Raw genomic sequence first — 17,539 nt, 5'->3', positions numbered from 1 at the left:
TCAAGTGTCAAAGTTCTGCCCATCTTTTCAGTAGCCCAGCTCCCCTGTGGAGGGTCCCTGGGTAGAAAGGAACAAGGAAGAAGAGTGGTCCTTCCCAGAAACTATGCTCAAGTAGCCCAGGTCACATTTTTCAGAACTCAGGTCAGCCATCCCTCATCCTGCAAGGAAGTGTAACTTCTGGCCTCGCCAGACCTGCTCTCTCATCCTTTCTCCCCATCCCCCCACCTCCCCCCGCCCCAGGAGGAAGGTGTGAGCCCAGAGCTGGGGCCTACAAGCTTTGCTTCCCTGTTCCTAAGCTGCTGGACCATATCGCCTAGGGAACCCTGTTTCTAAGCACTCACCTCGACATGAGTGACATGAAGGGAGACATTCTAATCTTGCTGACCTCACCGACAGAGTGTAAACCACAAGGTTTCCTTTCAAGTCTCCTGTGTGTTCATGAGGTCATGTCGGAATGATTGCAATCTAACCTCAAAGCAGCCTGTCACCCGGCCCTCTGCTGCAGTGGGGGATGTCAGTGGCCCCATAGCAAGGGCGCCCCATCCAAAGCACCAGCATGCCTCTTCGCTGGCTGCCTGATTTTTCTGCCACCCAGGTGCTGCTATGAACCAGGGCTGCAAAGTAACACGATGTAAGGAGGTTCAGGGAGCCTTCTGGGCAAGGGGGTTTAGGGGAGAAGATGGGCCGGCCCCAAGTTTGGCCCTCTCTTCTCCCTTATCCCCAACCTGATCTTCAAACTTGGCCTGCAGCAGCCTTGGAGCAGGAAGCTCCCTGCTCCCCCACTTTCCAGGCTCCCAAGAGGGAACTCAGCAGTGGATCTGCAGTTGTGGCACTGGAAAGGTCCCAATGTCACCAGGAAAGCCACGGCCTGTGGGGAAACCGTGAGGACGGTGCCAGGGCCTGGGGAAGGTGTCTCTTGGGATCAGCTGGCCCTGGAGAACAGGGGGAGGAAGGGAGAGGATTCAGCTGGAAAGGGACGTGAGGGCTGAAACAGTGCTGGCATCTTCCTGGGAAGGCACATCTGCTCACAACTGGATTATCAGCCAAGGTAAAGTTTGCCCCTCTCCTGTTTCAGGCCAAGTTCAAGCCTATGGCCCACTCCCTAAAGGTTTCAGTCCTTTAGGTCTGGCTGTGGACACAGATGATGGGCAAAGGATTCATTACACAGGACACTGCACAGGCCTGGCCCTCTTCTGCTCCGGGGTGTCCTGGCACTTCTGAACAACCACCCTCCCCTCAAGCAACTGACCCATCATGCCCAGGCAGGGCAAGGGCCTGGGGCAGTACACACAGACAGGACAGAGACAGAGCCCGAGAAGAGTCCTCAAGAGTCCAACTGCAACCTATTCTTTAGGGACATCAAGGAGGTAGGATGTTCCTATGTGTCCCAGTATGCTTTCTGGTGGGTTATTAATCAAAGGGGGCCTGGAATGGGTGTTAGTGGAGCCTGGGTGATTCGGAAGGCGCAGGGAACCTGCTGCATGCTTGCTGCAGAGGCTGAGGTGGGGGTGGCAATCCAGTGCCACCTGGGAGGTCATCAGGAAGGACAACAAGCTGCCACTGGCAGGGTCCCTGGGGCTGAGTCAAAGACTGTAACGAGGGGCCAAGAATGGGGGAAAGGAGCTAGGTTTCCACAACCAGGCCTTTTCAGCCCTCCAGAGATTCCTGGGCAACCCCCCCCCACACACACACACAAGAGAACAGAGAACCCGAGTGTAGGGGAGGCACCACAGGGGGCCTGGGTACAGAAGGAAGGCAGAGGGCCGGTAGGTTTTGGAAAAAGGAGTTGGAAAAGTGGTTAAGAAGGACAAAGATGCGTCGCAGAAGTCAGAGCAAGGCAACCGTGGGGCAGCTGGTGCCCTGGCAGAGGAGTGGTGGCCGAGAAGCGGGGCGTCTTGTCAGGACGAGCGTAGTCACCTGGTTTCCATTCCCCACCTGGGCCTCCCAACTCCTCAGTCCCTTTCTCCCTTCAACCTTGCACTTCCCCTGTCTGGGGTCCTGGAGTTTCGCTCAAGTCCAAGGGCCCCTCCGCTAGCCCCAGCGCCCACAGAACACCGCAGCATCCCCCTCCCGTTTGTCGCCGGGGTCCCGGGGACTCACCTGGGGGCGGGGACCAGCCCTGCCCACCGCCCCGAGCAGCAGGAGCGCCAGGCGCAGCAGGCTGGGGGCGCCGGCCATGGCGGGGCGCTCAGGACTGGACCATAGCTGCCACCTGCGGAACCGCGCACCGCGACTGATCCCTGCCGGGCTGCGGGGGAGGAGTCCGATGTGGGGCCGCCCCGCCTGCCCGCGGGAGGGACCGGGCGGGGTCCCAGACGTCTTCCGCCCGGGTCTCTGGAGGCCGGGGGGCCAGACAAGCCACCAATGTCCCGGGCCAAGAGGTGCCTGCCGCTGCGCTCCCTGCAGGCACCACTCAGGTTTAGGAACCGCAGGAGCAGAGCCACCAGCTCTGAGCGCCCGCGGTGCTTGCGCCTGGGCAGCTCGCTGCGACCAGTGGGGCCCGCCTCCCACCCCCGCACCCCATCTCTTGCAGGCTCCCCCTCAACTAAGGAAAGCCACGCCCCCACCAAGGAAACTGAGGCTGGAGAAAGTGTAGGATTGGTACAAGGTCATTATGTGTACCAGATTTCTCCTGGAAAGAGTATCCCACTGGCTGCTAGTGACTGGGAAAGAAAGATCCACCGAGTGGAGCCACCTACTAACCCCAGTCCCCTCCTCATCCCAAGTGCAGCCTTATGGGCAGGCCTGGGAGTCAAGGCTGTGGGGATTGGGAGAAGATCCAAGCAGGGTCCTTGGGTTCCTTTCTATCTGGAAACTTTAGAAATTGCAGGATGGAGAGGATTGAGGCTGGAGGTCTGTCTTTCTAGAACTTTCCGAATGTTCCCTGCCTGGCCTTTGCAGCCTCTGGGCCTGCTACTTACTATACCCCTTGTGCAGGTGGGATAGTGAGCATCCTGACTGGCATTCCGTGTGCACATCACTGTCTTCCTGCTTTGTGCAGACTCGTGTCTGTCTTTTTCCCTGCCTTTGCCCGTGCCTACAGGACAGGTGGGGAGAATTCAACTCATGACCAGGCAAGCAGAGAGGGTTCAACTAACCCTCTGAGGAAACAAGGACAAGAGGACACCCCTTCCCAAGAAGGAAAGTTGAGTATGGCTCTACCTCGTCCTGGACCTGCCAGGGGCTAGTCTGGACCATTCTAGAAGGAAAGGGAGATACTGAGCATAGCGGTACCTCTTGGAGAACACAGAACTTCTCAACGGCCTGAGGGACAGGGGACTGCACATCCAGGACTCCATCCTCAGAGGGAAACACCCAGGAGGAGGAGCCTGCAGGCTCCATTGGGGGTAGGGGGCGGTGGCGCCCTTCTGGCTGCCTCTGACTCCTGAGTCTCTTGTTCTCACTCCACCCAGAGGTCAAACAGGTTCCCTCTGTGTGCCACACAGGCTTAGGCTGTTGAGGTGTGGATAAAGAAAATCCCACCCCCCAAAACTATGTAACTGGGACTTTATAGAAAGCAAGGCTGGAGGTTCAGCTAGCTTGGAATGAGTAGCTATTCTCTGACCATCAGGGTCTCCAGATATCTTAGGTTCCCTGGTTCCAGGCATTTATCTAAATGACACAAAGTGGCTTGCTCTAGACCCAATCATGACATCCAAAGTTTAGTCCGCAAGAAAGAACCAGTTGATTACCCACAGGGACACATCCTAACATACCAACCATCAATTCTGCACCTACTGGTCAGAATTTATTCCCATAGTCACCCCTAGCCCCAAGAGAGGCTGGAAAACATACCTTTACACCAAGCTGGCCTCAAACTCACAGAGATCCACCTGCCTCTGCTTCCCCAAGTGCTGGGATTAAAGGCATGAGCCACCACCGCCCGGCTGTGGGCACAGTTTGTAGTGAGTCTATTTCTGTCCCATCAGTTAGCTTCCAAATAATGACATTGAGACTCATTATTCATTATGAAAGCTTGGCTTTAACTACCTCTTATAACTTAAATTAGAACATTTCTATTCACCTATGTTCTGTCACATATCGCCTACCCTGCTTCTTCTGTATCTCCTGGTGTCTCTCAGGAGCCTAGATTCATCTCTGCCCCCAAGTCCCGCCTATACCTCCTATCTAGCCATTGGCCAGTCAGCTTTCTATTACACCCATCAGTGTCTTAGTTAGGGTTTACTATTGCTATGAAGAGACACCAAGACCATGGCAACTCTTAAATAGAAAATATCTCATTGTGGTGGCTCACTTACAGTTCAGAGATTCAGTCCATCGTGACGAGGAACATGGCGGCATGCAGGCAGATGTGGTGCTGGAGCTGAGAGTTCTTACATCTTGAATCAGAGGCAATAGGAAGTCGACTGACACACTGGGCAGTATCCTGAGTCTATGAAAGCCCAAGGCCTACCCCCAAAGTGACACTCTTCCTCCAGCAAGGCCATACCCACTCCAACAAAGTCACACCTTCTAACAGTGACACTCCTTATGAGATTATGGAATTATGTGGACCAATTACATTTGAACTGTTCAAACTACCACACATAGAAAATACATCTTCACACAGTGTACAAATATTCCACACCAAGTTAGTGTATTTTTTGTTGTTGTTTTGTTTTTGTTTTTGAAGGCAGGGTTTCTCTGTGTAATAGCCTGGAACTCACTTTGTAGACCAGGTTGACCTTGAACTCACAGAGATCTACCCGTCTCTGCCTACCAAGTGTTGGGTGCTGGGATTAAAAGTGTGCATTGCAACCACCCAACAATAGTGTATCTTTTATTACTCTGTCTTCTTTCCATTGCTAATAACATCATAACCACAGACTAAATACTTGTTTTTTTGAGACAAGGTCTCAATGCCCTGGCTTTCCTGGACCTCTCTATGAAGATCAGGCTGGCTTCAAACTCAGAGAGATCTGCCTGCCTCTGCCTCCAAAGTGCTGGGATTAAATGCATGTGTCACCCCATTGCCAAGCAAGGCTGAGTACACTTTGAAGAAAATATTATTTGGGACCCTGATTCTAGTTTAAGGGTAAAGAAAGAAACTAAAGTTAATGGCATTTAATGTGGAATTTCCCTATGTATGATGTGATTACCATTAATGAATAAAGGAACTGCTTTGGACCTATAGCAGAGCTATAGGGGAACAGAGCTAGGCAGGGAAAACTAGACTGAATGCTGGGAAAAAGAAGGGTGGAGTCAGAGAGAAGCCAAGGAGACAGATGTGCTGAAACTTTGCTGGTAGGCCACGACACAGATTAATGGAAATGGGTTAAATTAAGATGTAAGAGTTAGCCAAAAAGAAGCTAGAGCTAATAGGCCAAGCAGTGATTTAAATAATACAGTTTCTGTGTGATTATTTCAGGGCTAAGCGGACAGGCCCAACAAACAGCTTCCTTACTACAAATTGGTGCCCAATGTAGGGCACTACATCCACATAAAAACCCAAGAAAGCTTAAAAATTGATTCTAGACACAAAAGAACAGAAGTAAGCATAGTTTGCTTGCAGCATTTTCTTGGGTAGGCTCTGTTTGTTAGAAGCAAGCAGAGGCATGGCTCCTTTAAGAGAGGTTTTCCTGACTCAGCAGTAGCAGGAAAGCTGTGCCGTTTTGAAATGTTGGCTTTCTGTGTCATGCTGCCTGCATGACCTCTGGCTCTTTCAGGAGACAGAGAATTTGGATGGGGTTTGTTTATGAGCAGTGTGCTATGGCTTGCTTGATGGCAATGTGGACTGGCTGTATGCCTGAAAGTGGGGGTGTGCATGGCTCTCAGAGGCACAAGTGGCTCCACTATGCTGGACTGGGAGGGGCAACCATGAAGTACCATATTTGACCTAGTAATGTCGCAGCTTAAGTTTTAAGAAACGCTTAGCATTTTAAGAAGTGTTCCTGGACAGAAAATAATTACAGATACACAGGACAGTTTCAGAAATAAAAGACCTCTAAATGGGTCAAAGTGTTGGATAAATGTATGTAGGCTTGGGAGAGAGAGGAAAAAGAGTACAGAGAATTATAAAAAGCAGTAAATGGCTTTTTAAAAAATAAAACAAAGTCTTTAAAGAGACATAGTACAGACAGTCCCAGACTAAAGGAGTAAAGATAATAAATATTAAACTTGTAAGAAAATTAATAGAGTAAAAACAAGCCACATAAAGATGGAAAATTCACAGGGAGTCTGGATTATTTATATTATTGTATTATCTTTGAATTTTTTTGACTGCAAAGAAACATTTGATTCTGGGGACTACTAAACAAAGCCAAAATATATATTTTAAAGGTATCTTGAATTTAAAAATTGAGTCTAAGAATATGTTGCTTTGGAAAAGAGGTTCTTCTTTTATTTCCACAGAGGATGAGAACCTGTGGATTGCTTTCAGACTAATATTGTTTGATGGGCCAAGAACCCCTGAAAGGTTGCCTTGAAGACTCCTCAAAAAATTGCTACACCCAGTAAACAGCAGGAAGAAGTTTGAACAGAACTATGCCCATATTTCCAAATATTGCTTGTAAATGTTCTTTTACATTTAAAGGGGGATATTCTATAGAGATAGATACTTTGGATTGGTATGGATCTTGCTTTATTGATACAAATTTAAGGTCAATTTTGTTATACTGTGTATATGTATTTCTGATCTTGATTAAGGTATTATGTTTGTGCAGCTCATTTAAAAATGTAACGTATAATTAAGAAATATAGGTTAATAGATAATCATCTATAATAGTCAAGCTTGTAGTCGTGTTAGGTTTTCTAGATATATAGAGATATACTTCAATTAGATAGATAATCTTCAAGCCTTTCAAAGACTACAGAATAGGGCATTTAAAATGTTTTAAGAACTTAGAACTTTTCATGACAATGAGACACATCTGCTCCTGGCAGCACCAGTCTACTTCAAGAGGAAGATGGGCACTGAAGAGGCTCATTATGGAGTTGGTGAGCCATTTAGGCAAGAAACTGCTCTTGCCTGGACTGCTTGATGGGTTGGACATGCAGGACCTGCAGTGAAATGACTGCTGAACTTACCTAAAGGTGAGACAATCCTTCAGGGTTCCTGCTTCATAAGAGTCTGCCAAACATTCTTCAGGACGCAGAAGAAAGTGACTGACAAACTGCCAATATAGGTGGACATGTCTTTGAAATTTCCTGCTTCATGGGAAAGTCTGCCAGATACTATGGGCCTATAGGCTGAAGATGGATGCCCCAACGGTACAGAAGAACCTTGGGTGACTGTCCAGGCAGTGAGATGTCACTGTCATTCCTAGAGTTTTGGAAGTTGCTTACAATGTACTTCCTGTTTACTTCTGTGATATTATATCCTTCTGGAGTCTTTGATGGAGAGTTGAAGAATTGATAGTTATAGTCTTCCTTAGTTATGATAAAAGATAAAGTAGATATAAATATTGTAACTATAATTCTTGTTTGATACTTGTTTTGTTATATGTAATTTTGCTATGTTGAAGTTAAAACCTTCCTTTTTATTTAAACAGAAAAGGGGAGGTGATATGGGATTTCCCTCTGTATGCTATGATTACCATTAATGAATACAGGAACTGTTTTGGGCCTATAGCAGAACTATAGGGGAACAGAGCTAGGCAGGGAAAACTAAACTGAATGCTGGGAAAAAGAAGAATGGAGTCGGAGAGAAGCCATGGAGCCGCCAGCAGAGACAAATGTACTGAAACTTTGCTGGTAGGCCATGACCTCATGGTGATGCATAGATTAACAGAGATAGGTTAAATTAAGATGTAAGAGTTAGCCAATAAGAAGCTAGAGCTAATGGGCCAAGCAGTGATTTAAGTAATACAGTTTCTGTGTGATTTTTTCAGGGCTAAGCATCCAGGAATCAACAAGAGGCCTCCTTACTACAGGCATCCTTCATCACAGTATCCTGAGTGGCAAAAGGTATCACACATTGACAGATAGGAAGTTCTCACTATACCTAACCACGCTGACTTTGAGAGTGTGAGGGCTAATCTTGGTTGTCAACCTGAATAGAAGCAATGCTCCCATGAGGAACTTTCCTGATAAGAATAATTGAAGTGGGAAAAAATGAATTAAGTTTATGTCCTGGCAATGCTGGAGCATGCTTGGTGGTTCTATTGAACTTGTCAACAATGGGTTTCAAGGTCTAAGTTGTTGAGGATGACTGACTAACCAGGTCTCTGCCTCAAGAGGGCACCAGATCTCATTACAGATGGTTGTGAGCCACCATGTGGGTGCTGGGAATTGAAACCAGGTCCTCTGCAAGAGCAGCCAGTGCTCTTTGAGCCACCTCTCCAGTCTCCATGCCACCTTTCATATATATATTCATTTTACAAGTTCCATTCTTCTAGAGAACTCAGAGAGCAAACCCACTTCTGAAACAGCCCACTAACCCATCATCCCTAACTGTGTTAGCTATTTCCTTGTCGTTGTGACCAAGTTTGACAAGAAGCAAAGGAAGAAAAGATTTACTTAGATCCTAGACTGAGGGGATGCAAACCATCTCCAGGGAGGGGCATTTTGGGGCGGGCATGACTACAGGGGCAGCAGGCGGTTGGTCACATTGTATCCCTGTCAGTAGAAAATGATTGTGATGGTTTGAATAAAAATGTCCCCCTATAGGCTCATATATTTGAATATTTAGTCATCGCTGCTTGAGAAGGATCAGGAGGCGTGGCCTCACTAGATGAGGTGTGTCACTGGGGGTTGGCTTCAGTGGCACTCTTTGCCAGATTTCCGAGGATGAGGATGTAGGACTTTCAGCTGCTTCTCTAGTGCCAGATCTTAATGGACTAAACCTGTGAAACTGTAAGCAAGCCCCAGTTAAATGCTTGCTTTTATAACAGTTGCCATGGTTTGCCGTCCTTAGAGTAGAACAAATTTAGAGGGGTGCTGCCCTACCCTCAGGAGTCCCCAGATTCCCATGGTAGATGCCTGTCAATCAAGTGCCCGATGTTGACTTTATTTCCTCTCTTGGTTCATTTTCTAATGGTGTGGGTCAGGAGCAAGAGCTTCTTGGACATTTTCCAGATGAGAATAAAGCATTTGTGGTTGTATCCTCACATCAGCATCTGCACCTGGGGTGGCAGTCTGCCTGCACATGGAGAGGCAGGGGCCCTGGTTCCCCCTTTAAAATCGGAGGATGCAGCAGTTTCTGTGTTTGCTGTGACACTGCTTCTCGTCTCAGCATGCACCATCCTGGGACTCAGGGGTGTCACCTTCTCCGTGGACCAAGGGAAGCTGGGGTCCAGATGCAGGATTTTAGCCCAGCTTACTTCCATCTGTAACCGGGCTCCCTCCAGTTTCTGTCTCAGGATGATGCGGTGAGACCGGGTCTGCTGCCCTTCTGCAGCCATGGTTGTTTCCCTGAACAGTACATAGGACATTTCGGAGAACTCATCTCCCTAGCTCCTAAGCTACTTCTGAATAGGTCAGAGGTCAAATCCCTTGCTCATAGCAATCTGCTTGCCGTGGTTAATCTTGTTCGTGTGACTAGTCTTAGAATCACCTAGAAATAACTGCGCACGTCTGTGAGGATGTCTCCAGGGAATTTGCGCTTTAAGGATTTTTATATTTGTGTGTGTGTGTGTGTGTGTGTGTGTGTGTGTGTGTGTGTGTATTCGAGCACATGCTGGAGCAGGGGTTACAGGTAGGCATGAGCTGACTGTCATGGATGCTGGAAATGGAGCACTTCCTGTCCTCTGGAAGAGTCAGTAACAAGTGCTCTTAACCACTGAGCCATCTCTCAGGCCCCTCCCGGAATCTCAACCGAGATGAGGAGACTCATTGTGAAGGCGTGTCTCCGGTTCATGAGCAAAGGCCCCGGGTTACACGGATAGGGCGAAGTGAGCTGAGCACCAGCATGTCATGTCTCTCTAGGCTTCCCAACCCAGCGCATTTACGTCCCTGGCGCCGCAGCAAGAATGCTCTTTCCACATGACCACGTTGGGAGCCAAAATCAGCCCTTCCATCCTTAAGTTGCTTTTTGTTAGTGATTTTTGTCACATCCGTGAGAAAAGCTCCAGGCCCGTGTTGGCTTTCCCTCCTAAGCCAGGGTCCTGGAGGATTAACCCTCTCAAGTCCTTATCGCATTTGTTCATAAAACCATTGTTGGTTTCCCCAAAGGTTGGGAGCAAGTCCTCCAAACTCATTAGCTCCAAGAAGGCAGCTGGAGCCTGTCCCTGCCTCCCTCTCTCCCTATCCTCTCATGCCTCCTCAGGCCACTCTCCTGCACACACACACCCCTCTGAGATTCCCTTATGCTTACTCATCTCCTCCCTAGAAGTCCATTCTTCACCCCATCCCTCTGTGTTCTTTCTGTCAACATAGATGTTTACTCCCATCAGCAGTTGTAGCTCAGGAAGGCTGTGTACACACATCTCTGCTAGGATCCCCGACTCACGCCCAGACCCAGAGCCTCCGTGCAGGAGTCCCTGCGTTCAGGGTCCATCACGTCTCATTTCCCAGGGTTCTTGGTCCTTTATGTCACTACCACCATCAGGGCACGCGGAATCATACAGTGATGGAAGTGTCATGCCACGTTCCCTGTGCTCTTTAGTTTGTTCCCCTATGGACGCTGTGCATCTCAGTTCTCAGCCTTCCTAATGCTGTGACCCTTTAATACAGCTCCTCATTTTGTGGTGATTCCCCAACCATAAAATTATTTTCATTGCTACTTCATAACTGTAATTCTGCTCCTTTTATGAGTTGTAATGTAAATACCTGTATTTTCTGGTTGTTTGTTTGTTGTTTTTTCAAGACAAGGTTTCTCTGTGTAACAGCCCTGGCTGACCAGTAAGTAGCTCTTGTAAACCAGGCTGGCCTTGAACTCACAGCGATCTGCCTGCCTCCGCCTCCTGAATGCTAGTGTTAAAGGGATGCACCACCACTGCCCAGCAATATCTGTTTTCTGATGGTTCAAGGTGTCACCTGTGAAATGGTCAATTGACCCCAAAGGAATTGTGATCCACTTGTTGAGAACAGGTCAGTATCCAGAGCAACCAGCCTGGGAGTGCTGTCCCTATCTGTGTGGGTTTCCCTTAAAACTGCAAGCTCTTCGAGTGAACACAGACCTCACTCACAATCTGCAAATCTAATATCAGCACGGGCTTCGCCCATGGCAGGCGCTTGTTGCAAATGGCGTGTGGGGATCGAGCCTTCTGGAGTTACCCGGTATGCAGCAGGTTAGAAAGTTCTGAAACCCTTACTAGAGATGGATGGGCTGGGAGAGAGGGCAGAGTATGCCCCGAGAACTCACCATCCTTTCCCCACAATGCCAGCACGCCGTCCTAGAGCGGGAGAAAGGATGACTCTCTCAGGATGGAGATCTGAACGGATGAAACACTGTCTGCTAATTAGTGAGAATTATGAGGGGATGGGACTATGGATCAATTGGCAAAGTACTTACCTTGCAAGAATGAGGATCTGAGTTCAATCCCTAGGACCCATGGAAAGAGGCAGGGGTGGTAGTGGGCCCTGGCGTCTCAGGTCTGAGGAGGCAGAGGATTTCTGGGGCTCACTTGCTAGTCAGTCTAGCCTACTTGGTGAATTCCAGGTCAGTAAGAGACTGTTTTTTTTTTCCTTTTTCCTTCTTTCCTTCCTTCCTTCCTTCCTTCCTTCCTTCCTTCCTTCCTTCCTTCCTTCCTTCCTTCCTCTCTTTCCTTCTTCTTTTTGAAGATCACAGAGATGGCTCTAAAGCCAAGAACACTTGGTGCTTTTGCAGAAGACCTGAGTTCTTGTCCCAGCACCCATATCAGATAGTGTACAACAGCCTATAACTACATCTCCAGCGCATACGATGCCCTCTTCTGGCCCCCAGGGGCAACTGCACTCACATGAGCATGCACACACACAACACACACACACAATACACATACACACGCACACAACTGAAAATAAATCTTATAAAAGATAAATGGTTCCTGAGGAACAGGACCCCAAGTCCTCTGGCCTATACACACATACTCAAATGTACAGAGAGAGGGGGACAGACAGAAACAGAGACACGGAGATAGAGAGACAGAGAGACAGACAACTGTAAATGAAAGCAGCTACTGCCTATTGGGCGCTCTCAGGGGCTCTGGTCTCACACAGCGCCATGAACTTGTATTGCCGCGCCCCCTTTAGTGATGAGACGCCCATGGAAAGCTTCATGAGAGCAGAACGGCAACCCCCAACCCCCCCAAAGCTGCTGTGTCGGGCAGCTTGCACCTAGCAGCCCCCACCCCGCCAGCTGGACTAGTGATCACCTCCAGGGGGTGAGCTCCTCCTTCCACAGCCCAAAGTGGCAACACCTGCTCCTCACCCTCAGGCCCGAGGCTTCTCCAGAGGCCTTTGAAGGGGTCTCACCTTCCATGAAGATAGCCCTCAGACTGTCCTCAGATGTGAATGAGAGTGACCAGCCAGTGTCCCTGGGGCTGAGATGCTGGCAAGCCCTCAGGCTAAGAGCAGACCACCCACCCTCCCTGTCCCTAGCTAGGAAAGCCCCACTGTCTGCAGGAGGAGCCTGGCAGGAGTTGAAGCAGAGCTTTCTACTTAGGAGGGGGCTAGAAAGAAAAGGAGAGGAGAGAGAAGCTAGGGGTGTTGTTCAAACCAAGTAACAGCCTTATAAACTCTTCCCCTAAGTTCAAGACCACATATTTGCCTCCTAAGTGACAAGACACGGATGGAGCTGTTGTCCTCCAGCCTGCTATCAGCTCATGCGCAAACATACTTACCATTCCTACAGATCCTAGAGGCTGACATCACCGGTTCAAATCTAGACTCGCCAACATATATACAGACCCTAGAGGCTGACAGTCATAGGTTCAAATCTAGACCAGCCATTTCCTGTGCAGCTGTAACCTCTGATTCTGGCCCATTGTCTGGGAAGTGTGAGTTTGATAAAGAATACACTCACCGAGCACTTTCTGGCCTCAGGCTTAGCACCCAGCTTGGCACCAGGAAGCTGAAGATCTGCCCCCTAGAGGACACAAAGACTGTAAGAGTCCCAGTCCACCTTCTGCTTGCTGCAGCTCCTGAGCACAGGGTCTGGTGACAAAAGATGGCCCTGCAGGCAAAGGCTTCACTCTTCCACCTCCTTCAAGAATAGCCCCTCCCTCGGGCCGGCACCACCACTGTCCCCCACTCAGAGCCACACAGTGTTTACAAATGAGGGCGCGGAACGGCTAAGGAAGAAACGTAACACGGCTTGAGCAGTTGGATGCAAACCCACCTAGTCTGCACCCCATAGGACCCCACAAGCCACACGGACCCCACTGCAGAAAGGTTTCACAGTCACAAGCAGCCCCTGTCCAATGCGCCAGTGAAGTCCTCAGCCAACAGCTGCCTAACCCTGCAGTTATACCCGCACCCTCCATCTCTGCCACCAGTGCCCCAAGCTGTGCCCGGGCGAAGCAAGGCAGCGGGTGTGGCTGCTGAGGCCCGAGGACCTTAGCCCATAGCTCTATCTGCCAGGTGCCTGCTGCCAGGACCCCCAGTTCTAGCAGACAAGGAGACTTGCCTTACTTAAGGGCCCTTTCCCCTGCTGTCCCAGTGCGCTGACAATCCTCATTGCTCCCCACTGCCTGAGTCAGCCAAGCTTACTAGGTACTGGGCCCTGTCCAGCTCCGGGCAGACAGCAGGCAAGATTTACCACCTCTTGAGCTACAGTGATTATTGCTCTCTTGAGGGGCTGCGGCAGGCTGTATTTTCAAAGTGTCAGAACACCGTTTGCAAAGGGGACTCCTCTGTTGAGAGAAGTCAGCGAGATCGCAACCCCTTTGGGGGTGCGGGGGCTCGAGTTCCAGAAGCACGGGGATCTGCCCGCAGTCACTTAGAGAAGTAAAGGCCGAGTTCTGGTAACTCTGGACTAAGGGAGGAACTGAAAACTGAGAACAGAATAGCTTCTGTCCCTTTTCCAGACAGATGCTTCCCTAGCCAGAAACGCTTCAGGCCTTCATCTGCTCCCAGAGTGCAGAGGTGACAGAAAACCGAGGGGACAAATGGGACCTGGTTGACGAGCCAGAAAGCATCCCCTGAGGAGATGGTCAAGTGCCCTAAGTAGGATCTGTATCTTCCTTTGGACAAGAAGAAAGTCCCGGAACTGGCCAGATGCTCCCCAGTTCTGGACACAGCATGGTAGGCTTTAGCTTCGGGGACAACCATAACAAGGCAGCCCACAATGTATGGCCTAACAAGAGACATTTCAACTGGCTGGGAGTCTGAGATTCAGGTCTTTCCTGTCTGGCTCCTGAGAACTGTGAAGGAAGGGTCTACTCTTAAGTCTCGTGGGTTTCTCAAAGCCTTCTTGGAGCAGAGCCTCCTACCAGACTCACACTGGATGGGGATCACGGAAATCCACTGGGATTTGGAGGCTAGAGAGCCGGGAATGTGACCTTGGATACAAGGCCACAGTTAGTCTGGGCAGGGGGCCCTTCTGAAGATCCCCTCAGAGCAGCCGCCAGCCATTAGATGGGTCATCTGCTTCTCACTTCTGCCCCAGTTCACATGATCAGAGAGGGACTCTCGGGTCTGTGTCAGTTGGTCCCCAGGCCTACAAGCAGGCTGAGTTGTCCTCACCCACCTGGCTTCCCTCTGTCGCCCGTCTCCCGTGTTCTTCACGTGTCTGCCTTTTTCTATGGAACAAGAGGATAGAGCCCATGGCTTTCTCTTCCCTGAATTAAAGCTCTTATGGGAAAAAGAGAACACACCACACTTCACACATCCAGAAACCAGAGGGAAAAGTTGTGTTGCAAGGAGCATAACTTGGGAGCCTGTCAGCCTCCTCCAGGCTGAGAAAGTCACTGTGACCAGATAACAAAAGAAGCCAGTGTCAATCAGATGAGAACTAAGGGGTTTCCTCAGCCCACAGCTCTGGTCCACTGAGAAGCCATTGCAGAGCCCCTGAAGTATTTCATCTTCAGGGCGTAGAACAGCTCTGGTCTTGGCAAGGGGAACGAGGACTGAGCTTCTCAAAGCTACTAGAGGTTGAGAAAGGTCATCATATAGATTTACCTGTGTTGTCCAGGTTCAGGAATGAGGAACTCTTGGGGCAGGCAGGATCCCAGCACCAGGGGACACTAAAAAGAAAAGTATCGGCTCAAGATCCCCAAGACCAAGTTCTCAACACAAAGGGGATTTATTTGTCCCAGAGAGACAGAAGGCAGGGAATAAGAGACAAAGACAGGAGATACAGAAAGACAGAAAAGAGGAAGGGAACAAGGGAAAGGGGCAGGGGTATTTGTCCAGTCAAAGGACCATTTCTGGATGGAGAGGAAAGAGACATGACACATAGGAAAATAGCAATTTATGAAAGTACAAGGTGAAACTCCATGTTAGGCTGAGGTGCTCCATTTTAACTGGGCATGCTAATTAGGGGAACCAAATTAAATTAGGGGCCTTTGATGCTGGATTTCAATACTTTGATAGCTGGACTTTGGTAGTAAGCCTCAGGAGGAGGAAATGGTCAAATAAGGGAATAGACCTTGGGGCTAGCTTTAGGAAAGTAATCTACTGGTTTTTACCAAAGCAGAGGGAGAAGGGCAAGGCCTGCCAGAGCCATGCTTGCCACGCTCAAGCTAACCAGAGTCCCTTCAGATACTCACCTTGGAGCCTCTGAGTCACCTCTGCATGTGTGGGCGTGTGGGCACACATACACAAGTGTGGACATACGTGTGGAAGTCAGGAGACAGCCCTGAGTAGAATCATTCTTCTGGGGCCACCCACCTTTTGTTTGGTCGTTGTTTTAATTTTGGAGACAGGGTCTCTCTGTGTAACCCTGGCGGGCCTGGAAGTTGCTTATGTACCCCAAGCTGATCGTGAACTCAGAGATCCACCTGGCTCTGCCTCCTGAGTGCTGGGATTAAAGGCGTGCGCTACCGTGTGTGGATCTATTTTTTAAAATAAAGTACTTTTATTTTTATGTGCATACAAGTTCATGCATGCGTGCATGTGTATGTGTGCACGCGTGAATATGTGTGTGTCTGTGTGTACACCTGTGGATTCGAGAAGAGGGCATTGGATACCCTGGAGCTGGAGTTACAGGCTGTTGGGAGCCACTAGATGTAGGTGCTGGGGACTGAACTTGGATTCTCTGTAAGCACAGCAAGCTCTCCAGTCCACCTTGTTTGTTGAAAAAGGGTCTCTGAGTGGCCTGAGGATAGCTGGACAGTAAGTCCCAGATATCCATCTGCCTCTACATCCCCAGCACTGGAATTATGATCATATACCACCATGCTTAGTCCCCCCTCCAAGGGAATTATACTTGTCTTTCTGCTTTGGTAGCAAGCACCTCACTGACTGAGCCATCCCTCCAACCCTGGTCTCTTTGCTTTTCCTAACCAACACAGGCTGATTAAATTGCCTCCCTGACTTATGCATGAAAGACATTTGATGAGCCTCTCTTTTCCCCTTGATAAAAGAAAAACAAACACAGACAGTGACTCCCTGGGGTGTTTGCGCCAGCTCCTCTCAGCAGCTGGAACCCCCAGGACCTTGGGCCTAGTTTTTAGTGTATATTCAGTCTTGTCGTGCCCAGAATCCAGTGGGAAGTGAAGTGCCACCGCTACCCAAGACTGACTCCACATTTGTCTCCCACGCTCACCGCAGGAGCACAGCCTAGAAGTTCCCATTCTTCCCCTGGTCTCTTCTCCTGGGCCGCACTGGCTTGTGCTGTGGCCATGAGTCAGAAGCCCATGTTGGCCTGTGCTCTTGATCTCCTGCTGTTACTCAGGTCTGACCACTAGTCTTAGCTCAAGGGTCAACTACCTCATCCCTTCCCTCCGCAAGGCCAGCCTCAGAGTCACTTTCTTCTGTTTTAAAGGTATCTGCCCCACCCCCACCCCTACCCCTTGTGCTTTATGCCTTGGTTTCTGGCTCATTTGCCTAACGAGATGGCAAACAAAGCTGATGAGCCTCTGCAGCACCTAATGGCTCAGGTGCCCACCCCTCCCCATCCTGCTCCTGGGGAAGGTGGTGGGTGACTCCTCAGAGGGTTGAGTCACAGAATTAATTCCAAACAGGACTGTTTACTAATGCGGGGGAAAAAAGACCAAAGCTGACAGTGTCAGGATTGAGGGAGAGGTGCTGGAGGGGAGACCTCCAGACTGCTGTGGCTGAATTTTGGCTGTGGTCAATCCCAGACCCCAGATCTTGTGGAACAAGCCATGTGGGTCCTGAGGATTGAACTTAGGTCAGGAAACTTGGTGGTAGAGGCCTCTACCTGCTGACTGTCTCTTTCCTGTGTGTCCCAATGGCTGGTATTATTGGTGTACACCATTATACCTGGTTTACTGGCCCAACCACTGGCTGGCTTAATGATAGCTACACATCTACCCCTTTAGCCATGACCTCATCTGATAACACACCCATGACCCATAGCTCTGACCTCTAGGAAAAGACCATTCTCTGTTTCTCCCTCTCAGGAAAACTCTGACTCATACCTGAGTATCCATTGGTGATGTGGGACGTCCTTCTGTTATATGTGTTGCTTTTATTTGTTGATGAATAAAACTGTTTCAGGCAATGACTCAGCAGAGCAAAGCCAGGTGGGAAATCTGAAGAGAGAGAGAGAGAG

General features: G+C 49.5%; 1 protein-coding gene across 1 annotated transcript in view; it reads right to left on the bottom strand.

The window, feature by feature from the left end:
- The window catches only part of Glp1r (glucagon like peptide 1 receptor), a 42,844-nt gene extending 40,365 nt beyond the window's left edge, over positions 1-2,479 (bottom strand). The window contains 1 exon segment of the mRNA XM_050143100.1: positions 2,101-2,479. Coding sequence (XP_049999057.1) covers positions 2,101-2,178 — 78 coding nt within the window. The 5' untranslated portion in view covers positions 2,179-2,479.
- Positions 2,480-17,539: the final 15,060 nt, after the last annotated feature.

Source organism: Alexandromys fortis, unplaced genomic scaffold, assembly GCF_014885135.2.
Source record: "Alexandromys fortis isolate MF-2015 unplaced genomic scaffold, M_Fortis_MF-2015_v1.1 scaffold_9, whole genome shotgun sequence".
NCBI classification, from domain to species: Eukaryota; Metazoa; Chordata; class Mammalia; order Rodentia; family Cricetidae; genus Alexandromys; species Alexandromys fortis.
The sequence above is the reverse complement of the archived record's forward strand: the minus strand, read 5'-3'. Positions and strand labels throughout refer to the sequence as shown.